Here is a 26,605-nt window from a genome sequence, read left to right as displayed (position 1 = left end):
TCTCTGCTGCCAACTGCAATCTGAGTGATGGTTTAATTAGCCAGAGTAAATGAGAACACTTGCGTGGTCGTGAAGGGCCTTTCACCCAAAGGTAATAAAGCTTGTTATAACATCTTTACTGATTTAACATGTTAAGAATTGTAAGCAAATAAGGGAAATGAGCAGTAGTGTTATTGTACAGAAATTGTAGTTTTGAATGATACAACAGACCACTGAAAACTGCCATCACAGACACTCACTGACGACATAAAAGCAAAAAGGTCAAAAAACCTGCAAAACCAACCTAAAGATACAGTCTGAGTAATGTAGGAAGTTAAATGTAAACCATATGAAGGAATGTGTGCAGTACAACAGAAGAAGGTAACATATGTTGTAGACAAATGACAAGTAAAGAGTGTTTAACAGGGCAGTACGGAGGCAGAAGATCACTTTAGAGTCCAGACCCGAGGAAGAAGTTGTTGAAGATGACGAGGTATATGAGCCTGCTGGGCCCAGCTATTCACACTCTCACACACACTCAGTCCATCTTCTCCTTGTGAACCAGTTTGGGGGCATCCACAAAGTCTTGGCCGTTAAACAGGATGATAGTGGCCGTGATCGCACTAGCAGCCCCCCAGAACATCACGTAAGCCAGAGTCTCTGTCCATGTGTCACCTGCAAGACAAGTAGCCAGCATTTATGCCACTTTTCAAAACCACAGTAAGAACCGGTCACCTGAAACTCTTCAGCTGAAGGCCTGTCTACACAGGTTTTCTGAAGCAACAGATTCACGTACATTTTAGTCAATACAGCTTTCTGAACGGGCCTTTCACTGGCTCTATATAAACAAAGCTGTGAGCTGAGGCCTGTTTTTAGGCGTTAAGTCTATTCTGATTATGGCAAACGAATGTTACTGATGTCAACTTCTGTTAAACTCATCAATCTAAAAACCCTGCTATCTTATTTTAATAAATGACCATGAATTGCTTTCAAAAAATCAGCACCAGGTTGCTAAACCAGAGAGATGCTTCAGGGGGAGCAGATTTCGAGTACCAGTACCAGTGACGTCACTGGTTCTCGGAAGGAGACCAGTTTTTATAGCGCCCCCCGAGGCACAGACAAAAACATTCAAAACACTACAGAGCCTGATCAAATCACCGTTCACACTGTATCTGAGCCTGATCACATCACCGTTCACACTGTATCTGAGCCTGATCACATCACTGTTCACACTGTATTTATCTGATTCTGATCACATCACTGTTCACACTGTGTATATCTAATTCTGATCACATCACTGTTCACACTGTATATATCTGATTCTGATCACATCACTGTTCACACTGTATATATCTGATTCCGATCACATCACTGTTCACACTGTGTATATCTAATTCTGATCACATCACTGTTCACACTGTATATATCTGATTCCGATCACATCACTGTTCACACTGTGTATATCTGATTCCGATCACATCACTGTTCACACTGTATATATCTGATTCTGATCACATCACTGTTCACACTGTATATATCTGATTCCGATCACATCACTGTTCACACTGTGTATATCTGATTCTGATCACATCACTGTTCACACTGTATATATCTGATTCTGATCACATCACTGTTCACACTGTATATATCTGATTCTGATCACATCACTGTTCACCATCATCCCATGACACATATTCTCTACACTGTGAACTTTAGCACATTCCATGATGAAGTATATCTTTATGAGTCTAAATCATACATATACATACACATAGTATTTCCTTATATTTCTCATTGTAATTTTTATATTCCATATGGTCTTGACTGTTGCAGTAATTAGCCTTTATTTTGTATGCACCAGACAGTTTTGTACACAACTGTTCTTTACTTTCTTCTTGAAAGAGGGCAGATAGCACTGTGATGTATGAGTACTGACATCATCTGACTAAATAATTCATCTGTGATATCAACATTAAAGATCCTATTAATCATATCTTACTGTATAAAGTTACCGTTTCTGTAAATGGAGTCTAGTGGATTTGGTGAGAGTCATAGCAGCCGTTCCTGGCTCAACAAAAATGATTTTTCTCTTAAACAAAAAGGTCTCTCTCTTAAGAGATGGTTTCCGTAATGTGTCAGACATTTGGAACAATCTGTGCTTGTCAGTGACAATAACAAGCACTTTAAGTGGATGTACTTTGACAGTCCAAGTTGCCACAAGGATTCCTCCTGCCATCTGAGGCAATCTACTGGACTAATTCCAAATTTTGTGTACCTAGCTTTTTTTTCACCAATATATTTCAAATTTGGCCCAGGTTTAAAAGATACTGGAACTGCCCTTTAAGTCGCTAGAATTGTATGGTCAAAGATCCAGCCTAATAGGTTTTCTCCTGTAGTTGCCCCATGTCAATTTGGACTAAAAACCTATATTCACAACTGTTCAGAACATTTTAACAAGGTGATAAAGTACAATAAACTAAGCAGGAAAGAAACGGTTTTTCAATAAAAGTACTGATTATTGGTAACATTTCTATGAGCTAATAACAAAGCCACCAACACAGTTAAGATGAGTTAATATGAGTGTAGCAGAACCGAACTTGCCTGCCATGAGAAGACAGACGATGCACATGGAAAATGCCACCAGCATAATGATGGGCAGCTGCAAAATAAAGAAACAGGATTCAGAAGATTAGACTAAGAGTCAAAGTCCCTGCTACTGCTGATCATAGAAAAAATACAAATACACTGACTGTGAGGAACTTCCAGTCCTTCTGCACACGAAGAGGAGTGGGTCCATCTGACTCATCGACAGCAAAGTTACCCAGAAACAAGTCAATGGAATCCTGAAACCGACAAAAGCCCACCAGCATGTTAACATGACTTTTTTTTTTTTTTTTTAAATCATACACACTATGGGTGTCACAATATCATGATATTCATGATATTTAATATTGACAATGTGTTAATAATAATCATGATAATATAATGTGAGAAATCAAGTGAAGCTGTCGAGTCTAGTGCATCTCCTTTTTTAGTTCATCTTGTTGTATTTTTACAAGTCACTGAGTGTAATTCTTCTTTTAGTACTGTACTGTACGCTGTTTTTACAGTTATGGTTACCCACTCTCTCTCCACCTCCCTACACTCATATTGAGTGTCATTTATTTCCCAAAAAAGAGAAAAAACATTCAACAAAGTTAAAGATGCATTTTTCAAAATTCTATAACTATAGCAAAAATATTGTTATTGTGAATTTGATTGGCCACAATAATCATGTTGTGAAGATCTGATATTGTGACAGACAGTACACACTTTTCCAACGCAAATCAATTTATCTATTAGGTCATTTCAAATACAGTTTAACTGAAATGTTAAATATGAAAAGGTTAAAGAGGGAAAGGTTGCTTTACATGTCTTAGAGCTTCTGGAGTGGGGATAGATAATTTGAACATTTACCACAATCTTGTTAAATTATGCTGCAATAGAGAACGTGTGCAGTTATTACCATCTTTCAAATTAAAAACTGCAACTAGGCCCCTAATAATGGCCAATGGTGTGGTCTACACATACAAATAAAGGCCGGCTCCCACATACATGCAGTGGAAAAAACAAGGCCGAATAAACTGGTGTCTGCCATATAATATTCATGCCAGTTAAGACTTGGCAACTACATAGTTTCTTTTTACAGAACGATTCAAAACACAAACACAACATAATGTCAGAAGTGATGACAAGGTGCACGTTCTCTGTCCCCATACTGCTGTGATGTCATGTGTTGTGACACGCTCCCTCCTTCTGTATTTTTCTTCCTCTGTTCTCCTTCACTTCTCTCAGGCGCTGCTCATCAGACAATTAGCTCCATATTTAAGGGAGGGTGGAGGGAAGACGCTCCGTGTTTGTCCTCAGTTGGTGTTTTCTTTTCTTTTGAGGATGGAGGTCTGGTAGTCCTGTTTTCACGGTTTTGTTTTTTTAGTTTAGTTTATGTAGTTTTTTCTTAAATAGAATATTTTAAATTATGTTGAGGAAAATTCAGGAAAGAAATCAGCAAGGCACTTTGACAATGACCCGAGAAAAATCAGGTAGTGAAAAAAACAGTTTGATTTGCTGTTAGCTGATGATCAGTGCAAGGCTAACTGGAGGTGGAGGGAACAAAGTTACCATAGCCTGGAGCTAGAGATAAGACTTTCAAAGTGGAGTTAATCAATGTGGGACTGATATACTGAGTATCAAGCAAAATTATTATTAAAGTCAAACGTCGGAGATCTACTCTTCAGTGAGTGATGGAGGCAAGATGTTTGCTGCTGGCAGAGGTAAGCTTCAAAGCTTCAACAGCCAGCGGCCTATCACGCCAACACCACACCACCATGGCCCAGAAAGACCTGGATCTACCGACTAAGAAACTTGTTTTGTTTGTTGACTACACTGGCAAGGCTGTCAGCTCTAAAAGGATTTCAGAGAAGCTCATCATAACAATGGATGAGACTGCAGTTTATTTGGATTTGATTTTGTTTATCCCTGGCTGGGACAAGTTTAGATATGGAGTTTGCAGACTGACTGTGAAAACTGAAGTAAATGAAGGTAACTAGTAATATGTTATTTATTGTATTTTGAAAGTGACTTGCACGACACTGTAGCATTCAATAGTTAATGAGATAATTTCGTCTGTCGAAGTGTTGACATTGGTATTACTAGAGCCACCTCATCAGTTGCCATTTGGCATGATGGCACACAAGTTAGACTAAACGACTTCCAACTCAAAAGTTGTGGTATCGAATCCTTCCTTGGACACATGCTGGTCCTGTTTTGAGGCGTTTGTTCTGATATTGTGCATAATTAAGAATACTTTCATATATTAACAAACTTTAAGAATTATTTGATTATTTTTCGTGTATTTCACATATTATTGTGCTGTAGCATCAATCATTTATTTCTTACATTTAGATTTTGTTTTTTATATGTTTAACATTTTTACAGAGTCTAACAGTGTCATAGGCGTGCAATGCTGGAACAATTTATCAGATTAAAAGCAGCTCTGTGGAGCCACAAAAGGTTTTATACTACTTTTTCACAGATGTAATAGTACTCCCCAAGACCTGTACAGACACTTAAATGTGTAAAACAGTGAAGTTACCCTTTAAGGGGGAAAGACTTGCCTACAAAAGCACAGACCGTTCTCTCAGGCACCTGCCTATCTTCCACTGTGTCAGGGATCAAACCAATACAAGGTCAGGGTCAGTACCAAAACTGACCAATCTAAGGAGGGGAGACATCAGCCATCTATCCCATAAAGCCAGCTACCAACTACAGTTGAGGTAAACAAAGGCCCAAGTTACTTTTTGAGGAAATACAGTATATCCTTTTCTGCATGCCACAGGCATCATACCTGTCTGAATCCATCAGAGAAATTGTTTTTGTAGTAGCGAATCATGGAGTTCCAACCATCCATCAGCAGCCCCAACCTTGTCCTCTTTCCCGTCCTGATGGAAAAATTTGCTTTGATTAAACAAGAGCCATGATAGTAATACTGCAGGGGCACAACATGTGTGAGCCAACTGATGTGTGGCAAACATTGTTACAGTACTGTACCTTGTGAAGTCTGTTTTCAAGGCCCCAGTTCCTGCATACTGTACAGCGCATGCATTGGCATTGTCAGCCCATGCTGGTTAGAGATCACACACAGAGAACAGTGAGGGCACGCTCATTCTACTAATGACACAACACATGCGAACAATCGAGCATACAGAAGACAATACCGTTTTTGTAGATCTTTTCGAACTCGGCCTGCTCTTCAATCCTCTGACCCACATTGAGAACCCCCATCCTCTGTGGACACACAATGCACATACTGCTTGTTTAGATTCAGGTCTCTCAGTGCAAGTAGGATGTGAAATTCTACAACCTTTTTGTATCTTTCCAAGATAACAGACCAAATCAATGGCAAGCATGTAATTTATTCCCCAGTTTGTTGTAAAATGCATTTAAATAAATAGTGCAGTGCCAGGCCTCAAAATGTGCCTGTACAGAATGTCCGATTGCTTGGCCTCTCGTAATGCTCAACACCAAGTGTATAGGGTTATCAAAACATTAACACTAAAACGCAAATAAGCCAACACTTCATTTGGAATATCCAGCGTGGAGAGTTATTAATGTTAACCCTCTCTTTAGATAGTCTAGGGCTGCAACTAAAGATTATTTTATTATCAATTCAGAGAAAGAAAGAGAGAGAGATAAAGAGAGAGAGGCATGTCTGTCAAACTAGCACAGAGAACATGACAGTGCATTAACTTGTATGCAGTACTCTTGCCACTTGACAAGTACCAACCCTGGCACAACTGAGGGCACAAACATTTATAAAGGAGCGAGGGTCAATGTATTTGTGAAAGGCTTCAAACACTGCTACAGGTGTAAACAATTATCCAATCAACTATATGTGTGTACAGTAAGTATGAAGTTTTGAAATGTGTTGAAAATGTTTCTTTCAGTGAGGTCATGAGGAATTGAACCCCTGCCCATGAAATCTCGAGCCACGTTCTTTACCCACACTGCCACGGAGCGACAGTAGTACCAGTACCATAAGACAAAGGTCTTTACTGGCACAAATAGCTCAATGCTAATTAACAAATTAAAAAAAGCACAAAATGATTAGAGGTTTCATCAACTGTGTGTAAGTGTATTTGAGCGTGAAGAGCTGATACGTTATTGAGACCCAGAGAGACTTTGCAAACTTCCAAAAATAGTTCAATCAATCACTGACAGAGGAACAGACTGATGGAGGCTAATAAACATCAGCTGTGTTTAAGGCTGCGTCCCAATACTCACACTTCCCCTCAAAATCAGCCCTAGCCCTTGGTTTTGCGCGTTCCCGCGGAGGGGTAGGGTGTCCCAAACTTCAAGACGAGTAAGGGAAGTGCTACTCACAACTGTTTCCATCATGTTTTGTTGCATAAACATTGTATATTCATGACATTTAATCAAATTTCACCGTTTCCATAAGGAATTTTAAAATCGATATCATGATGCGAATAAAAATGTGTGGGTTTTCATCCACACGTTTTATTATTGTTTTGATTCCCAGCTCCTGCGCGGTCAATCTATGCAAGAGAACCGCAGGAATAGTTTACTATACTTTTCCCACAAGCCCCACATTCAAATAACCTGCCTGTCATATCAAAATATAAAAATAATTAAAACTATTATTATTATTATTATTACTACAACAACAACAACAACAACAACAACAGCTGATGACACTGCGTGATAATGTTTTTGTTTTTTGTCGACATATCTGAAAATAATCGAACAGGAGAAGAAGGTGCCGAGGGCGTCTCCTGTTTCCCGTGCTTCTTCTCCATTGATTTGTAAGACGGAGGTAAATGAAAACAGCCAAAGAAATTGGCAACACCACTACTGGAGCCGTCTTTTTCGAATGAGCGCTTGAAGCCTACGTCGACGATACGCATGACATATTTGAAGACGTCTGTTACGCTAATTTGCATGAAGTGGTGTACCAATTCGAAGGTGACATTCCCTACCCCTCAACACCTGTCCCTTCATCATTGAGGGGAATCTATCTAGCGAGTGCACTTGAAACCAAGGGGTAAAGTTAAGGGAGGAGAATTGGGATTGGGCCTAAGTCTATCTGAAACCTTAAAATCACTGAGACAGAGAACCTGAAAAAGTGCCTCTCAAAGAATAAACCAGCATTTTAGGTTTTATGTGACATATCAATAAACTGAAACACTATTTGTGTGAATAAAGTTAAGAAATGTCAGCAAAATCACAACATTTTTGTTTGCCCGAGGACTGTGAAAGGTCAAATTACATAGCTGTCAATGGGCTCTCTTGGTGCTTGGCCAAACTTTAAAAAAAAAAAAAAAAAAAAAAAGCAGAAGTCCTATTGCTGAAGTAGGCACATTATAGTCCAGATAATATGCCAAAAAAAATCATTCACTTTTTCATAAAAGCATGAAACTTGGTACACTTGTACAGTTTGGGGCCCTGATCATTTTCATAGATGGCGCCATTGCAAAAACACCAGAAATGATAACACAGAAAAGGTGATGTCTACCCCTATGTTTTGATGGTCAAGGATTACAATGATATCATATGCAACATCAAACTGCAACATCAAACAGGTTAACAGTTAATGGTGAATTCAGGTAAGTTGTGATAACAAAACTAGATAGTTCAGGGCATATATAAAAAAATCTTTTACTTTTTCTCAATAACTCAATATTCTCATTTAAAGTTAGATGAACAGTCAGAGCTATCACTTGAAAGGGGCTGTTTGGAGTCCTGCGTTTGTTTTGGAAACTTTGTATTGAATGCACTTTCATTTCAGAGTAGGGCATCAAAATAGGTGACCTCAAAACTACTGTTGTACATGATATCACACCTCAACAGGAAACCAAACAAGAAACATTCTCAAATAGTCCAGATGATAAGCCACAAATTTGAGGTAAATCGTTCACTTTTTCATAAAAGCATTGGGGCCCTGAACATTTTCAGAGATGGAGCCATCGCAAAAACACCACATGGCAGCCATATTACTTTCAACCATAACTAAAAAATTTATTTTGCATCATATCTTCTGAACCAAACATGATAACACAGAAAAGGTGATGTCTACCCCTATGTTTTGATGGCCAAAGATCACAATGATACCAACATTCCTGATCACACACTGACTAGGAAGAATTCAGGACTGGTTTAGAATCCTTTCAAATCACAAACAACTAGAAAACACCTTGTGAAAAGGACATTTCATTTGCTTTAAAATGAGTTGACTCTCTCCTCAAATGAAAAAGACGCAACGTGGATGCAATTTCATGGAAATGAGATGTACCCCAAGAGTTTGTCTGTCTGTCTTTTTCTCACTGACACATGCACACACAGAGGTCTAACTGGTTAACTGGCACAATTAGCTGACCATCAATCAAGCAATAAGACAAAGGAACAGACTGATGGAGGTTTAATCAGCTAATATATATATAATAACTATCAGCTGTGTGTAAGAGTACGTAACCTGCAAAACTGCCTCTTAAAGAAGATACCAGCAGTTAAAACTGAAGGTTGTATGGGTCATATCGGTAAACTGACCTCACTATCGGCACCCTCACGTCTTGATGAACACGTAGATGTAATATTTGTGTTTAAAAAGTCACCATATTTTTGTTTGTCCAAAGACTTTACGAAGTGAAATTTGATGGCAGTCAATAGTGGAGAGGAATTTCTCACCTGGTTCTTAAATATCTAAAAAAAAAAATTAAGTTTTGTGGCTAAAAAAAACACAAGTGGCAAAAAACGCATTGGAAGACAGAAAAACAATAATAACTAGACAACGTATTTTCTGCGAAAATACAGTGTGAATGCTGACAGCTTTGAAAAGCGATGAAATGCATTGCGAGAAAAGCTGGGAGGTAACTATAATACTGTCAGAGTTGGAAGTTGAAATGAGTTACCTGAAAACGCTCAATATTGTAATGCAGAAATGAAGAATAAGTTGACATCAGTTTAGTATTTTAAAGAGTATAATAGGGAGAAAAAGGTGTAATAGAAGCACAAATGTCCATTAAGAACATGTTTAACCAATGAATGCTTTCTGTAGACAAATTTGTAAGTTGTAAGTTTTATAGTAAATGTTGTTGCAGTAGTGGAGTTGAAAATACCTGAAGCTGAGACTGTAGGGAGCGTCGGGCCAGGAGGCTCTGGATGACATTGGTCCTGTCCAGGCAGTCCATGCAGTTACTGCGGAAGACGCCTCTTTGCCGAGCTACTGTCTTGTCCTCTGAGTTCACCATGAAGTAACTATAGACAGAAAAAGTGTGAATACTCCTTCACAGTACACAACTACATATTAGCTCAGAGTAGCTGCTGGTTAAGTTACCTGTATTCATCTTGTGTCTCAGCGACAGAATCCACCAAGATCTGGAGACGGTCCCATCTCATGCGGCTGCACTCTTTGTGGAAGTCGAAGGCTATGTAACTGAGGAAAGAGGGCAAGTTGTCACATTGAGACCAGACAGACATTCTTTGTAACAGAGGTGACAGAAATGGATATAACCAGTGTGTTTACATGTGCTTGAAGACCCAGTGGTTAAGATTTAGGGGGATTTAGGAGGATCTATCGGCAGAAATGTAATATAATGTTAATAATAGTGTTTCTATACAAGGTACAAGGAATTGATTAGGTTGCATAAAGAAACCAAAGTTCTTACACTCCCTCATGCTACACACATATGAATAAAGTCTAAATAAACATACAGTGCATCCTCTGAATTTGCGTCAGTTCTTTGTGAACAGTACAAAAATAATAAACAGTATAATAAACTACTGAGCCAGGCCCAGTTTTGACTGCACTCCTGTGACCGCCAACACACCAGCAACTTCCTCTCTGCTGCAGAGGCTCATGTGGCGTCTTTCTTCTGTACATGCACACAGGTTTACAATGACTTGAACTATGACTTTGGTTTTAACTCTGTAACGCATGCAACTTGTAATGTAGCAAAAATAATACTTGAGAGGAAAAATACTGTCACTGATATTTTAAAAAATAATTAGAAGAAAAAAAAAATGGACAAAAAACAACTTTGTTGCTTCCACTTTTGAAATCTGATTAATGACCTCACAGATTTAAAGTAACCATGTTACCAGAATGCATGTAAACGCTTTCTTAGATTACCACAGAATCAGGTCTCTCTGCACAATCAGGTTACTACACTTTATGTAAATACACTGAATGACTCTGTAAGGGCCTCTGTACTCAGTGAACATAAAAGTTGAAGAAGGTATGAAGTGACACTTACTTGAGCATACCATTGTTCATGCCAGACACCATCTTGGCAAAGGCCTGTTCCAGTGGCTTCTCTGAGCCCTTTTGATTAACCTGGAAAAACAAGAAATAATCCAAATAATACCTGCCTTATAAGTCTTTGCTTATATTTGCAGTTGAAGCGATAAAGAATAGATCTTGAAAAGGGGATCCTCACCAGGTTCAGAATTGTTTGCTTCCCATAGATGAGGAGCTGAGAGTCAAAATGCCTCTGGAAACCATCCAACTGGAAAAACACAGTTTTCAAGTGGTTAGTAAAAGATTTTTATACATAATCACTATTTTAGTGTGCAGAAACATTAAAATGCCTGCTCTTACATGATTGGTGGTTTTGCTGATTATAGGTTTAGGTTTGTATTTGAGGTTGGGCCTCTGACTCCAGTAAAAGGGCATGGAGCCCCGTGTCTGCATGGGGATGAAAAAATGTTTTGTCTTGAAGTACAAAGTACAAATGAGCCACATTTCAAGTAGTCTGTAATAGTATGACTGGCCCTCATACTTGCCTGTACAAACGAAGCCTTTGTCCCCTCATACAAAACTAATTGCTCAGTCTCCACAAAGTTGGCAGCATGCCCTTCAGAGTCAATGCCTGTGGAGACAGAACACAAGACATCCAAGAATGGTCAGTAGTGTCAATAGTCCTGTAAGTAGTGAGGTTGACAATGGCTTAGTTTACATGCACACTTATATACCGCCATTATTCCAAATATGACAATATTAGGAATTCAGGTCATGTTAACCGCATATTCTGTTTGGATATTCCTAATTAGGCCTTATTCCAAATGTAGCATTTTCCAATTAATGATGTTGGATATGCCAGTACTATTCTTGTTTAGTGGAGCATTCTGAAGACATGTATATAGTGCATTTGAAATATGCACCTCAATTTGGATTTTGACAGCAGTTTGTGACACGTGGCACAGGCCGCTTTCCTGTTTCAGTCCACGCTGTGCATTACCAAGCCAACAGTTTGCATGGCTGTGGCAGAGATACTGTTTTCATGTCCAAAAGAAAAGTACACATTTCTGGTCAGATTTAGCAACACCTGCTTATATTCAGAAACCGCTCAAAATGTTTCAATTATCATAATGCAGACCTTTTCAAGAAGGTGGTTGAAAAAACGAAAGTCCACCACCAGTGGAATACATTGAATAAACACACTTTAACACATGTGATAAACGGCATGTTAAGGCACATTAATTCGATCATCTACCACTGAATGTCAACGGGAACATTAATACAAATTTTCTTTTCACCAGCCATTAGTTGGAATATTGTCTTTTTGGAATAAGGGCAAAAACCTGAATATTTTGTGCATGTAAACTTAGTCAATGTTACCTTCTAGTATGATTAGGTAAGCTGATCTTGGTTCACACACTGCACAGCACCAGAGATTAAACTATAACCATTTATGAAAATGTGGTGGCTATCAGCTCCTTTGCTTTCCACTAGTCTAGATGTAGTCTCAACTCCACACCGCTTGGTAAACTTCAACAGAGACAATACTTCAGTGTCAAGCTTCAGGGGTTTTTACCTCTAACATAGTATCTGACGCCGGCCCGGAAGCAGCTTCTTCTGGATATGAGGATCCACTCAAAGATCTTGCCGTTTATACGACATGGCTTCATGACGATGACTAGATCAGGATGGTCAAGGAAAGGCTTTGCTCATAGCTGTCATCTTCTCTACATTGTGTTGTAGGAAAGATCAAATTCTCCATGCTTAATTAAGACAATTTGAAAATATGAAGACTTTTTGTGAAAAGGATACATCCATGGACAACTGGAAGTGCAAACTTATGAAGCTAGGATGAAATAGTGACATTAGTCATTGAGTACAAAAACACACATGCATGATTGAAAAACTTATGGCCCATGGCCACAGTCACATGTGTTACCTCCGGCTGCGCAGCCAGGTCCCTCAAGAGATTACCATTCCACACAAACCTCTGATCTGCCTGAAAAACACAAGCAACACCAATCACTGAGTAAGACAACAAGACAGAATTCATCAATCACAGAAGCAAAAGCATATGGAAAAACCTAAAGATGATGATCATCATTTAACAGTAAGACCCACTAACACTAAGACCAAACCCACTAATGTGTTTCAGACTCCCCTACATTATCTGTGACCGTCAGCTCCAAACCACTTTGTTCCTACAAAAGATGAAAAATTTTAAAAGCTGCTTACAAATAGTCAGTTACAGCGAGCTACAACTATTACAGTCTAAAACAGAGGTCCTGCAATTAATCATATCTTGACGAAGGTTTCAATTAGGGATGCACATCATGTATTTTTTAGACGATACCATTAACTGTTAATTACCTGCTTCTCATGGCCTATACCAATGTTTGACTGTCTAATCTACACTGTGTAGCTCTACCAAGGTTCTCAAATGCAACATGGTGGCTTATTCTTCTTCTTCGATTTCTTCTCTGTGTTTCTTGACCAATATTTTGAAGGCGCACAGCCGCCACCTACTATATTACAGTGTGTAGATGCTGGGATTGTTAAGTAAAAAGCAATTTGCCTTCATATAATAACAAAGAGTAAGAATAAGAAGATGAATAAGAAGATGAATAAGAATAAGAAGAATAATATGAATAATAAGAATAAGGCCAGTAAGTATAAAGCTAGTTTCTTGTGGGTTTTTTGAGATGTGTTTATTCAACTTCACGATCATTTTGGAGGATGAAGTTTGTAGTGTTGTTCAGATGCATTGCATTTTACAGTCAGGTGTTTCTGTCATTTAGCCTTCCCTCATTGATATAAATGGGGTGGACAAAATAATAGAAATGCCCTTTTAGTGTAACGCAATACAATTCAATTGTATCAAAAGGTAGCATTTAGTGGAGGGCCACTGTATTAGAATGCAGTAAAAAGGTGAAATCAAAAAGGTGGAAAAAGTGCATTTGTTGGGACTATTTTCAGCATATGATTAATCCATATTAGGCACAGTGAGTATCTCAGGCAGCAGGACAGAGTACGTGGGATTGAGTCTGAATAATCTACTTTATGGCGCAGAGGAATAAGAGATATTAGGCTTTGAATATATACACTATACTTTAGAAGGAACAATTCAGTGTTGGTTTGGGCCTGCACATGGGATTTGCTCACAAGAACAATGCACAATATTGCCATATGTCTGACTTATGACTTATCCCTGATTACCACTAGTGGCCCTGCAATGTTTTGATATTTGACTCACTGTATTATTCATATGTCTTGCTCTATCAGAATGCGCAGGGTCTGTTTCAGGGTCTATTTTGGCATGTCTGAACAAAAACATTTGAATACCGACTTGTATTAATTATGACTTATTGATGAGTACATGAATATAGTGTAGTCTTCTGTAAGGCAATTTATTAGATATCATACCCTCTCTAGCAGACTCATCTCCTGGAAGTCAGGGCTTGTGTTAGCCAGCCGCTGCAGAGTGTGTGTCAGGTCGTAGTCGGTGCAGAAGTAGAAGCCATCTGTAGTCAGCACATTGTTAATCATGGACAGGAAAGTCTTGTTCTCCTGAGACTAGAGGGGAAAGAAAACAGACTTTTAGTTTTCAGGAAAACTCATGACAATGGCAGCTTGCTTATATATGTTGCACTAGTTTTGTACATGTAAGGGATGCACCAATACAACTTTTCCCTTCTTTCTACCTCCACTCTATCTTGTATCTGCTGATATGGAGTACCAATCTAATAACAGCTCTATCATTTACCCACATTTACAATCTGTATGTCTCACTGCATGGGCCATCTTTGCAAGGTAACATGAAGTCTAGGATTGCTGTGGCACAATAAACTGATTACTCACTGGTTTCCTGTTAAGATGACGATGTGAGAGGACTGAAGGCGTACTGCTCTACTACACTTCTACACTTGCTGCCTTTATTCACACTCCACTGTCAAAGTGAATTTAAGGAACAATACTGAGGTACTGGACTGGACCCTTGATAACTATGAGTTTATTATGAAAAGTAAATCCTCATGAAACCTAGTCAGCCACTGACTAAGATGCTAACGCTACCAATGGTTGCACTAACAATGCCACAGTCGAAGCTAAGGTAAAACTTTACTAGGCTTTTGGAAGTCTTCAGATCCGAAGTGTGTCCATCATGGACCAAGATACTCTCCAAGCTCAAGTCATCCATTTCCATCCTGCCAACAACTTTACAAGCACATGAGTCAATGTTACAAGAGGTGCGTGGCTAACTCTTAGACCTAGATGCCTGTGTTGTTGTTTATGGAAACATTCTTCTTCAAGGTGTTTGGGCAGGAAATCTTCACCGAGGGTCAGTTGTAGACAGAACCCATCGTTCACTAGCTCCACCACCAAAGAAGAACCAACCACCATGACAGATGACTGCATACACCGTTTCCAGACAAAGGAACACATGCAACTTCTGTCGAGAGAGAGGAAGGCTGTTCTTTAGGGAAGCAGTCCACCCTCATCTAAGCTCAGAAATAGCCAAAAAGAGGGCCATATTCATCCTGGTTAAAGGCAAGCTACGTGGGGCTGGAATTGAATTTGCTCTGCCACATCCTGCACACCTATGGATTGTCCACGGTGGAGCAAAGCACTTTGACTCATCCAATGCAGCCTCCACCTTCCTACAGGAGAGCGTTCCACCACATCAGCTAAATAAAGATATGAAGCTGGGACTGCCCTGTTTGTTACCAGCTCTGTGAGTAGGGCCACTACCTGTCAGGCTAACGGGATTGACAGCCGTTTAGCACATGTACGGTTCCCGTTAGCCAAGCCGGCTTCTTTAGCCAATGTTTACAAAGTACGCCCTCTTTATTCTGATATTTTATTTTGAGACGGTGCAACCACTAAAAAATGCCATGAAGAAGTTTGAACACAATAACCCAATAACCCTCGACAATTGCAATAATTAGCCTTCATTTTTTTTTAATACACCAAACAATAAAGCAAATTCCTAAGTTAAAAACCATATGGCAATATATCTTGTTCTGAATCTGCCTTTGTGACAGTGTAGGACTTCTTTTTGATACATGGGTATCATATGTGATAATCAGTTGGGTCTAAAAGAACGAGTGGCATTTTAATGTTCACTATTGCACTCGTATTTTGATTTGCACTACAGCATTTGTATTGGTAGTTTACTGTACCTTTGTAATACATGGCAAAACACGAAAGGCTTTGTGTTGACAGATTGAAATGAAACATTCCAACCTGCTGGAAAAGCTTACGTGCCGGCTTTACTCAAATATGGGTTACAACGGTTGTTAAGTGTGCCTGCTTACAAACTTATCAGTGCACCTGGTTGTTACGATGTTGCACATTGGCTTTGATCGGCTACATTACTTACATACAACAAATAAGAAAAACCTCTATTACTACAGCAAGCTTCCTTCTCACATGGCTCTACTGCTGTTAAGACAATGGCATTGTGGGTGAAATTTTTTAAACTCAAAGTGTTTTTTGGGTGACTTTACAAAACGTATCTGATGAAGAAAGCAGATAATGTTGGGCCAGCATTATTTTTATAATCCTGCTCACAAACAGACATGGCATGTCATTCAGCCTTACTCGTGGCGCTTAGCATACCTTCACATACAGTCTTATGAAGAGGAAACCAACATTGCAGAGTTTCACGCTTTTTGAGCTTTGTGCATTTCTGCTAAGCTAATAGGATCAGGCCGCTAAGCCAGTAAGCACAATAAGTGCAGCCTGATGTTACACTGCCATCTTTCAACTTACTCAATCTGCTACCATACATACCTCTCACTATTTCAGCTCTTTGCCACCCTGAGTGATTATACTGACAGACAAGTGTATTTTCTTATGGTATCAGCAAGTACAATCACTAGTATTTGTAAAAAAATAAATAAATAAATACATTTGAAAAAATAAAATGTTTTGTTTTCTACCGTTCTTCAACTAACAGTCCTGACAGCAACAGTAGCCATTACTGTCATTTCCATTCAATTACTTTCGATATGGTACCGTTACATAACCCCTATGTAACCTGTGTTAACTGTACCTACACATGAGATCAGTATTGTGTTTCCACCTCAGACAGAAACCTTGAAGTAATTCACTGTTAGAAAAGTGGCCCTCACACCAGAAAACATTGTTTAAAACATTTTAGGTGAGATCCACAAATATTTCTGAATGTTTTTAATTTTCAGTTTCCCCTCAGGTTTTTCTTATGTGCAAATTGAAAATCCAGGTTTGCAGAGAATGGTCTTGCTGACCTGGATCTCTGAAAGATGCAGCACTGTCTTCTTGTAAGAGATCATGTCAAAATCCACAGCCTTCCACACAGCATGGCCCAGTAGGCTGCCCACATTCCTCTTCCTGGTGATGACGATAAGGTACATCCCTGTGTGGTCACAAGTGGTCAGTCACAGCCGTTTTATTGTAGAGGCCTTAAAAACATGCTCAACACACTGCTGTTTCACCATGGTACCTACCTGCAACCATCCGAATAGTTCCCATGATGCCACATATAGGCCTGGTGACTGCTGAGGGTGGAACATCTTTCTTTCCTATGGTTAAAAATTCAGACACTTTAATGAGTAATAATTCAATTTTCTATTTAATCTAGATTCTCAACATCCTCCTATGTGCTTTAACTATTACATGTATGGCAAACTGATGAGAAAAAATTCAGTGTAGCATCTCATATGCTTAGCTAATTTAAAATTATCAGATTATCAGGTAATTATTAAATGATCTTGATTATGTTTAAAAACATAAAACATGAAAATGAATTTTGAAGAAGAATCTAAAGCTTCATGAGAACAAACCTGCATCATAGGATCTGCTGAAAGACCATGAAAGATCATCATCATTAAACAAATAACTGTTAAAAACTCACCAGCAGCACTAATCATGTTGCACAACAAAAGAATAAGTAGGAAACATGTGACTGCTTGACATTAAAGAGCACCAGGGGAAGTCCACATCAGCTTTGTTTGGTTTTACACTATCAGGAGATTTCTTGACAGTACTAAGTCTCAGCATTAGTGTTGTCACGATACTGGAATTTATGACTTTGATACAATACCTTGAAAAATAATGACACCGAGGGCATACATTTTTTGATTTTTATGAAAAAAGATACATTTCACTAGAAAACGCATTTCCTGCTGAAAATGCAGTGTGAATGAGGAAATGCCCATTGCTGGAATTGAAAAAATTCCTTCACACTACCTTACCAAAAGTCAGGATTCAAAACACTGATCTTGGAGTTCAGTGCATGGACATGAGTTATATGCTCAAACCTGTTGGCCACTGGGCCAAAGAGTGAAAGGAAACGGAAGGAGAGAGTGAGGGGGGATGACATACAGAAAAAGAGCCACAGGGTGGGCCACCGTGGCGAGGACACTCTGTACATGGGGCACAAGCTCTACCAATTGAGCTATTTCAGCACTCCAGAAATGTGATATATTCTAACATGTAGTGTCTGGCAAACTTGCAAAAAGAGTCTGACTCAGTTTCTTAGTTTTTCCGGTGGTTAACTTGTGACCTGTGCTCTATGTACTTGACTAGGAACAATCCTGGCAAAACTGAAGGCATTTATCAATTTTGCTTCAATTTTTCAAAATAGAAATCTGTACACTTCACAACACAGTATTGTATTCATAACAAGAGGTTATGGGCTGGGTCTGTATTGACTTGCTGTTCGGTCCAGATGCTAACTGCGGTCCGGACTTTGAAAAGCCCTCATCTAAACCAAAACTGAGGCCAGTTTTTGTTGTAGTGTCAATGTTGCACAACCATTAAACTTTCAAACACTACCTGTGAGGGTCATTTCATTTGAGACCCTGTCGATTGCCAGCACTGCATCAGCCCCCTCATCGCAGGCCTCAATGAAGAACTTTTCTGGGGTTGTGTGCCTAGGAGAGATCAACAGAGATGTTAAAGAGTTTCTAATCCAGGGGTAAATTTACAGTTTAAAAATGTTTAGCCAGGTTCAAACAGCCCAGTGTGTTACAGATAAGGCATTAGATTGCTAATGTCCACAAAGTAGACTGCTAGTGAAACAGCAGCAAAGACAGCAAGAGATCAAAACAATGCAAAGAGCATTGCTTTGCAATACAAAGCTTGAATACTTTGGACACACACACATAAACTGAAGCAACAACTTATATCACAATTACGGCTGTCAAAATAACGCTTTCATTTTGATTAATGAATTACAAAAAAACAGTTGAACACGCTCTATGACACCCCTTGACCCGGTACGTCACTGAAACCTGTAAACATGATGGAGGCAGATGACTAAAAGCTGCTCAGCATAGGCCTACCGAATATCCCACTGCAGCCAGAGTTTCTTCCTGTCTAAAGGTTAACAGTCTTTCTCAAGCCGAGAATGGGCCATGGTTAATAGTCGGACATTCACAAATCACAAAGCTTGCATCAATTAGATTTTTTTTTTTTTTTTTTAAATCACTTGACAACCCTAATAACAATGGATAATAAATAATATAAATAACAACAATAATAAAAGATATTAGTAGTAGTATAAAAATGAGAATGTCCAAGGAGATGTATTATTGGATTCATGTATTACTGTAATTTTTTAAATATCAGCCGCCAACGTGGACGTACAGTTGATATTAACATGAGGATGAAGGAAAAAAACATCCTTGATTTAATGTTACTGCTACAAAACTTATGAGGCAAGATCAGTTCAAGGCAGTTGAAAAAAAAGAGAGTGCAACGCCAGGTCCAAAATAACATTAATTAGCACTGCATCCACTATATAATAAATGAATCAAACAGTCCGAAAGGACACGCAGGAGATTAACCAGGGTCAGGTCTGGAACATGTTGACCAGTTTAGAAACAACAAAGCCACAACAACTGACAATACATGATGGTAACATTTGAAAACTATTGTGATGATCTCTACAAAAGGTATCCCTCTGGAGAACTCAATGCAAGTCAAACTGAAATTAAAACAAAGTTAGACAACCTCTAATCGGCCACTGAGACTAACCAAAATCAACAGATCACCCAATTACACAAAAGAGTTAACAGACAAGCTGAAAACTCTTACTTCAAGAAGATCTTGCATCAAATATCAAATGTGGAAGAGCAGTACCACAGGATTTCAAACTGCAATTTCATCAAGGTGCTGACTGCTGGCTGTTTTCCTGATCCATAAAAATCCAAATAAATCAGACTGTTACAGCCGCAGTCGTATTTATGACTTTGGTCCTTGGACAAAGTGGGAGCTCTCCGAAGAAATCTGTTTGATTGACAGGTGCTGGCTCCTGTGCGTATTGGCTGACTGCCCATGACGCCATCGCCGCGGATTGGCCAATCTGGGGGCATGGCTCCTCTTAACCTCAGCGTGAGCAGAAGACGAGGATGTTGAGTTGTGGCTGGCAGCGGTGCCAAGACCCTCCTCACCTCCAACCATTTTGTGACTTTGTTAGATAGCCTGTTGTTTGCGTATCGTGAGCCTGATTATCTGTGTGTGTTTGTTAGTCCAGTAGCGCTGTTGTGCCTGTTGTTCAGTCTACTGCTTGTAGCTAACTTAGTCTGTACTGTTGAGAGAGAGGAGACGAAAAACGTAACAACATCATTCTTTATGTCGCAGGAACATCTAAGACACTCTGGAGGATCTTCAATAAACATCATATCCCGGTTCACTTCAAACCCAGCAACACACTGAGGTAGAAACTTGTCCAACGAAGGACCAAACACCCAGGCATAAACAGAGTAATGTAGTTTATGCTGTTCAATGCAGCCAGGACTGCACAGATTTGTACATTTCTCCATAAACGAATGGCACAACACAGGAGGACCAACTCCTCAGGTCAAGACTCTGCTGTCCACTTACATCTGAGGAGAAAAATCATTCCTTAGAGGACAACAATGTAAACATCTTGCGCCATCCTGTGCCAATTCTCCGCCTCCTCCTCTGTGTGAAAGTGTCAGATGCGGCGAGGGGAGAAACTTCCCTGTGGCTCTGACTGGCGAACCGTACCTGTGTGAATGGATAAGCTGGCGGCGAGGAGCGGGGGCATGTCGGTCTGATGGTGTTCACAGTCTGATAACTAAACAGATCCTTCACTCACTAAAATAAAGAGAAATGTCCCACAAAGCAACGTTACAGGACCAAACAACAGTAACGTAGTAACTGGCAACTTATATGAGGAAAAAAATATGCAATTATACGTGGAGAAGTGTCTGTCCTCCTGTCTGTCCTCCTGTCTGTCCTCCTGTCTGTCCTCCTGTCTGTCCTACCGACTCTTCGTCACATTTCTGCCCGAAAAACAGCGTCTGTCTCCGGCAAAGACTTTAACTCACCAAGTGTTTGTCTCCTTCACTATTGTGTTGTCAACTTTCCCCCAGACAACAGCATCCCTCCCCACGAGTGAGAGAGTCAGACAGCGTCCTGTTGACTGATGTGGATCATGTAATTGTGTAATTTAGAGCGAAAAACGAGACTTTGTCACTTTCCAGGATGTATGGTGGGTCAGGATCTCAATCACAACACATTATAACTGCTTCCATATGATTATAAACAGTCAGCAGGTACATGTTTAGATTAACAGGTGGACACCATGGAAAACACACAGATGTCTACATCATGACGTGTACTGTCAAGCCTCATTTGGATCCACAGTGCCAGCTTGCTGTGAGAATCACACACTGGTTCGCCTTTACACCGGAGCTGCTTGGCTCTGTGTGAACAAACGACAGGTAGTCTGTCCAACCTTTTCAAAAGGGTCGAATGAGATGACTGGATGGGCCTTTTAGAGTCCTGTAACAGCTGTTACTTGTTTCCCCACAATTCCTGTCTGTCTCTATTGTCAAACTACAAAATGAAAGCAAAAAATCAGAAAGAGCAAAACACAAAGCAAAAGATGGAATGAGCAAAAAGGTCGAATGAGAGAGAATGTTGATGATTAAACTCAAGTCGGATATACAATCAAGTTTCCTATAAAACCTCTTGATTCAATATTTTAAATGGAGCTGACACCACAGTAACAGCTTGAATAACACTCTTTAAATCGCTCTTTAAAACGCATTAAATCCCTGAAGAAGAAAAATGTGACCTCTTGTTCAGCCGCAGTGACGTTTAGAGATCAGGGTGATGTAGTGAAAAACTCGACTGCTGTTGTGACACAACCACACAAATACTCTATTGTTGGCCTTCCATAATCTAGCTCACACAAAACATGTCTGTGCTACATCGCACACAGGAAATTGAGACACTGACTGGTTCAGGAGTACAGCAAATGTTTTGCATAGTTCAGTAGTAGCCCATTTACTACAAACCATGTGTACTTTATATTACAGTTCTGCTGACCATTTCCCAAAGCATGTCAAAGTTTGTGGATTGGTTCCTATGTTTCAAGAAACAGGCCTATAGCACAGATAACCAACTTGCAGAGACTTTAAACTTGCTTGAGATAACATACATCATGATTTCATTGATGTGGTTGTGTGGACTGACTAAAAAACTCTGCATCATCATCATTTAATAATGATTTAAAATAACAAATTAAACACAACGTTCACTGGAATGAATCAAATTTCAAGACTTCTGAAAAATTATGTACAAGCCATAATAAAATAATTAGAAAATATTTGTTGCCTGAAGTGTGAAGAATTAACTAAAGTTAAAAATATTAGTACCAATTTTAATAATTTTAAAGTGAGGTTCAGAACCCTCTCAGGGGTTTCATGTGAAATCCGAGGGGTCATGAAATGATTAATGATTGTGCAAGACAAATGGGTATTTGTTTAAATTTTCTTTTGTGCTTTTTATTGGAAATTACTGGAGAGTTTTCCTCTTTATACCTCTACAGTATTAAGATGAACAATTCAACTATTAAATAATCATTTCTGTAAACTTTATCCCCTTGCACAATGGTGTAAATGATTATTTAAAGTCCTATCCACAATGCTAGGTTGTGTCAGATTTTGAGGCTTAGAATGAGTCTTAAAAATTATTTTATGAAACTCTAACAGTGATATAACATACAAAACAGTGATATGATTGTTTGACCTATTAAGCTCTGCAGCTCGTCTAACTAGTTTGCCAAATAATACAAACACAGCTGAGCAAATATGCTAACGCCTTAATTTAAGTTTATAGTCATGCCATACATCATTAGAAACCTTAGATTCTCATGATTCTATTCATGCAAACCATTTCAGATGAAACCAAATCAGCAATATACAACCAACAAATAAACCTACAAAGCTTTGCCAACTCCCCAATAAAGTATCCGAGTGTTTCAGTAAAGCGTCAGATTCCAACAAAAACGGTCTTCCCTTACTCCCAAATATCCACTTCATCTATTTCAGTAACATATCTAGCCCAAAACACAGAATTCCATGATTAAATGGTGACAAAAAAAACTGTGATTAGTGATGCTTTATCATGCTGGACTCTCATTTCACAGCAGACACCATGATCCCTTTACACTGGAGATCCTGAGGTAGCAGACGTTTGACTGCTTATTTGAGTAGATGAGCGTATATGTCCGCCCTAGAGCCTACAACAGCAAATTAGTGATCGTGTAGCCCAATAACCCACTCTGTCTTCTCTCTCCCCTCTCCTGGACCACTTACACGCCAGCCTCCGGATGACTGATGCATCATGTAGCGAAAGAGATTTTAAATCCAGTAATATATAGTTTATATAAGATATTAAAGCAATAAACATGGACATTATGCAAATGTATGCAAGTACATGTAGTTTAACCCATTACTGTCAATCAGGGGTATTTTGAGGTCACAAAATGGCATTTTTTGCCAGGCACCTGGAGATTTCCTCAGAAAAACATGTTACGTTTCCATTTTCCATGCCATTCTAATTTAACTTGGACAATGTAATGACTATATGATGTGGATCCATTGTGTTTTCCAGATAAAAGAGGCAGTTGCAGATCATCTGCAGGCCTGATTTTGCATTAAAAAATGTAGGCAAGAGGAAAAAAATAAATAACTCAGTGTGGTCTTATTCATATAGATTAGCGACAGAAGCATGTACAGAGCTTCTGACAGTTTGAGAAAAAAAATCAGCTTATAACCCTTCACAAGAGCACAAAACCATACCTGTATGCCAAGTCGTTCAACAACAGCTCTGACTCTACTTTGGGCTAGACTGGGATAGGCTTTTTGGGGTAATTTTACAAAAGATTCCAGGATTAAGATGAGGTTAAAGGTCCAGAGTAGTACAGACTGAACACACCACCAACCAAAACTGTCAAGGTAACACTGAACAGTTAGAGATGGTAGAAAAGGACAGGTAGGACTGCTTAGCTTACACTTTGAATGAGGTCACCTGTTGGAACATGGGTGTGTCTGGAAAAGTACAGACAGTTCTGTCAGCTTTCATAAAAGTTAAAGGAAGCAACAGCTAACGTTAAAATCCACGACACTGCAGTTTACGCTTCACAGACAGCGTTAGTCATGAGAGTGCATTAACAACTGAACGCTGGGTGTCAACCAGCATTGACATATCATAAAAGCAACGGTCATATTTCCACACCTGGTTGGATATGACAATAGATAATAGATTATTATTTTTTACGACAGCCCTTAAATAACGTTAAGTCTTCACTGCTGGCTAACTAACTTCTTACATCGCACCAGACGAAGAAAACCATCCTTGGGCCGTTCACGGTTAGAGACATGAAGCATTTGGCAGCCGTGCACACGTCCTGCCAAGCCACCGTAATGATACAAAGAGATGTCCTTCATAATGAATGAGCGTGGAGAGAAACTTGACTGGATCCTGCTCTACCAGCCGAGCCTGTCAGCAACTTCAGCCGCCGTGTCACCTCCCCTAACGCTACTTCTAGCTCCCGTGTTACCTTAGCCACGGGCTGTGCTTGTGTTGCCTTTGAACAGACTCAGAAATGAGAAGTAGCGTTACAAACGCAATTAATTATATTCTGTGTACTTACAAATTATATCTCTCGTAGGCGGTCGCCATCTTTGCTCCGTGTACCTGACCTCAGTGATGACAGCAGTGAGAGTATTTCCGTGTGTGATTGCCAGGCAGCAGTTCTTCTTCTTCTTCTTCGCCTTCTTCGTCTTTTTTATTTGTTTTCCTTAGTCTTCCTCTTCTTCTCTAGTTTAATGATGGGTCGCAAACCAACGTGTACGGTGCATGCCGCCACCTACTGTACCGGAGTGTGTGGCCTCAAGAACTTCAGGTTACATCCGACAAATAACTGATTAATAATAATAGTATTATTACCCCAAAAATGTTTTTGTTTTTTTGTAAACACAAACAAACAAACAAAAAAGTATATCTTACAATCTAAACCTGTATCTTTCAGAAAAATAAAGACAGCCTTGTAACATTCCCTCATTGTCACTCATCCTAGTTCATATATCCTACCACATACTTCACTCCTCTCTGCATCATATTTACTACACTTCATAACATGTATGTTCAACATGTTCAGTAGCATTACATACATCACATTTATCTGATACACACTTTGCCATTAAATAGAGTTGATTTTAATCCTGTATGTCCAAATCTTGAAATAATCACTTCCTCTATTCTGCACATTCTGTTGAAATCCTTCACGTTAATTGATTTCTGAATGCTGTAGCTGAGTCTTCCTTTTACATCTGCATCCCACTTCTTCTGCCACCTATCCCTCACTGCCTGCCTTATTAGTGATTTGCCTCACCTTTTCCAAAAAGAACTTTCATTACATCATCATCATTTCATTTCAATGCTCTTTTAGCAGCCTTGTCTGCTTTCTCACTACCCTTCAGTCTACGCCAACATGAGCAGGAACCCAACAAAATATCACATTAATTCCAAGTCTTTGTAGTCTCAGCATTATCATATATATTTCCATCAATAGATCCTCTCTGTTCAATGAAAGCTTTCAAGAGCTGCAGTTGAATCTGAGCAAATCTCTATCTATTGCAGTCCTAAAATTATAGCAGTTAGTTCTGCTGTAAATACAGATAATCTATTATTTTGCATTTTGCATTTAACTACATCGAACTCCACTCCATGGCTCTTTGGATCCATCAGTAAATATTGGTATAAAGTTATAATAATGTTTTTCAAAATAATCTTTAAACAAGTAGCCAATGTTATCTGCATTTCTTTTAATCCATTCTCTTATATGTTGCACAAGTTGTAAGTCCACATTAGGTACTGTAAGTATCCATGGAGGAACATTACCCCAAACCACATTAAGTCCATGCTTTAACCTATTTACGCCATGCTCTTTTACCACTGAATTAATATGCCAAATCTCTCCCGGCAATCACTTATCACCTTAGTTGCATGTTGTTCCTCCCTGGATCCCTTTAACTTAACCCAATAAGCCAATGACAACTTTGTACTTCTTAGATGTAGTGGTAACTCATTAGTTTCCACCAGTAGAGCGTTCGTAGGAGTTGTTTTAACTGCACCAATACTGAGTCTCAGAGCTCTGAACGGATTTCTGTCTAGTTTTTCCAATACGCTCTTTGCTGCTGCTCCATATACCATGCATCCATAATCCAAACATGACAACAGTATAATATACAACAGTGACTGCTTATCCACTCATCTCAATCTCATTAGATTCAGTACCTTTTTGCACTTTGTCTCGACCTGTTTAACAGGTTCCTCCATATACATTTCTCATCAAACCACAATCCTAAATATTTGAACTGACTTTCCCTTTCCATATTTTGCCCAAATAATTGAAGCTGCACTTTATCTAACCTTCTCTTCCTGGTAAAAATCATGTTACATGATTTTGTAACTGACGCCTTCAATCTCCGGTCGTATGACCATTTTTCAACCTTTAGTATAGCAGCTTGAATG

General features: G+C 39.2%; 1 protein-coding gene across 1 annotated transcript; it reads right to left on the bottom strand.

Moving 5' to 3' along the window:
- Window positions 1–24,868, bottom strand: LOC311272941 (phosphatidylinositol-3-phosphatase SAC1-A-like). Its single transcript, XM_084379721.1, has 20 exons — window positions 24,723–24,868; window positions 18,584–18,681; window positions 17,254–17,328; window positions 17,035–17,162; window positions 14,192–14,341; window positions 12,708–12,767; window positions 12,581–12,614; window positions 12,345–12,446; window positions 11,314–11,399; window positions 11,129–11,215; window positions 10,968–11,036; window positions 10,785–10,864; window positions 9,866–9,964; window positions 9,648–9,786; window positions 5,733–5,802; window positions 5,566–5,638; window positions 5,363–5,456; window positions 2,730–2,822; window positions 2,581–2,638; window positions 1–654 (listed from the first exon to the last, which is right to left on the bottom strand). The coding sequence occupies exons 1-20, from the start codon at window positions 24,749–24,751 to the stop codon at window positions 518–520; spliced, it is 1,761 nt and encodes a 586-aa protein (XP_084235847.1). The 5' UTR covers window positions 24,752–24,868; the 3' UTR covers window positions 1–517.
- Between the last annotated feature and the right edge of the window lie 1,737 nt (window positions 24,869–26,605).

The sequence above is a fragment of the Pagrus pagrus genome (genome assembly GCF_965226575.1).
Source record: "Pagrus pagrus genome assembly, chromosome: 17".
Lineage (NCBI taxonomy): Eukaryota > Metazoa > Chordata > Actinopteri > Spariformes > Sparidae > Pagrus > Pagrus pagrus.
Note: the sequence above shows the minus strand (reverse complement) of the source record. Positions and strands in the feature narration are given on the sequence as shown.

Coding starts and splice junctions, on each gene's coding strand:
- LOC311272941 (XM_084379721.1), bottom strand. CDS start 24,751: ATGGCGACCGCCTACGAGAGATATAATTT. Junction 18,682..24,722: donor GCCTACGAGAGATATAATTT/GTAAGTACACAG, acceptor GATCTCTCCTAG/GCACACAACCCCAGAAAAGT. Junction 10,865..10,967: donor AGCAAACAATTCTGAACCTG/GTGAGGATCCCC, acceptor TTGTTTTTCCAG/GTTAATCAAAAGGGCTCAGA.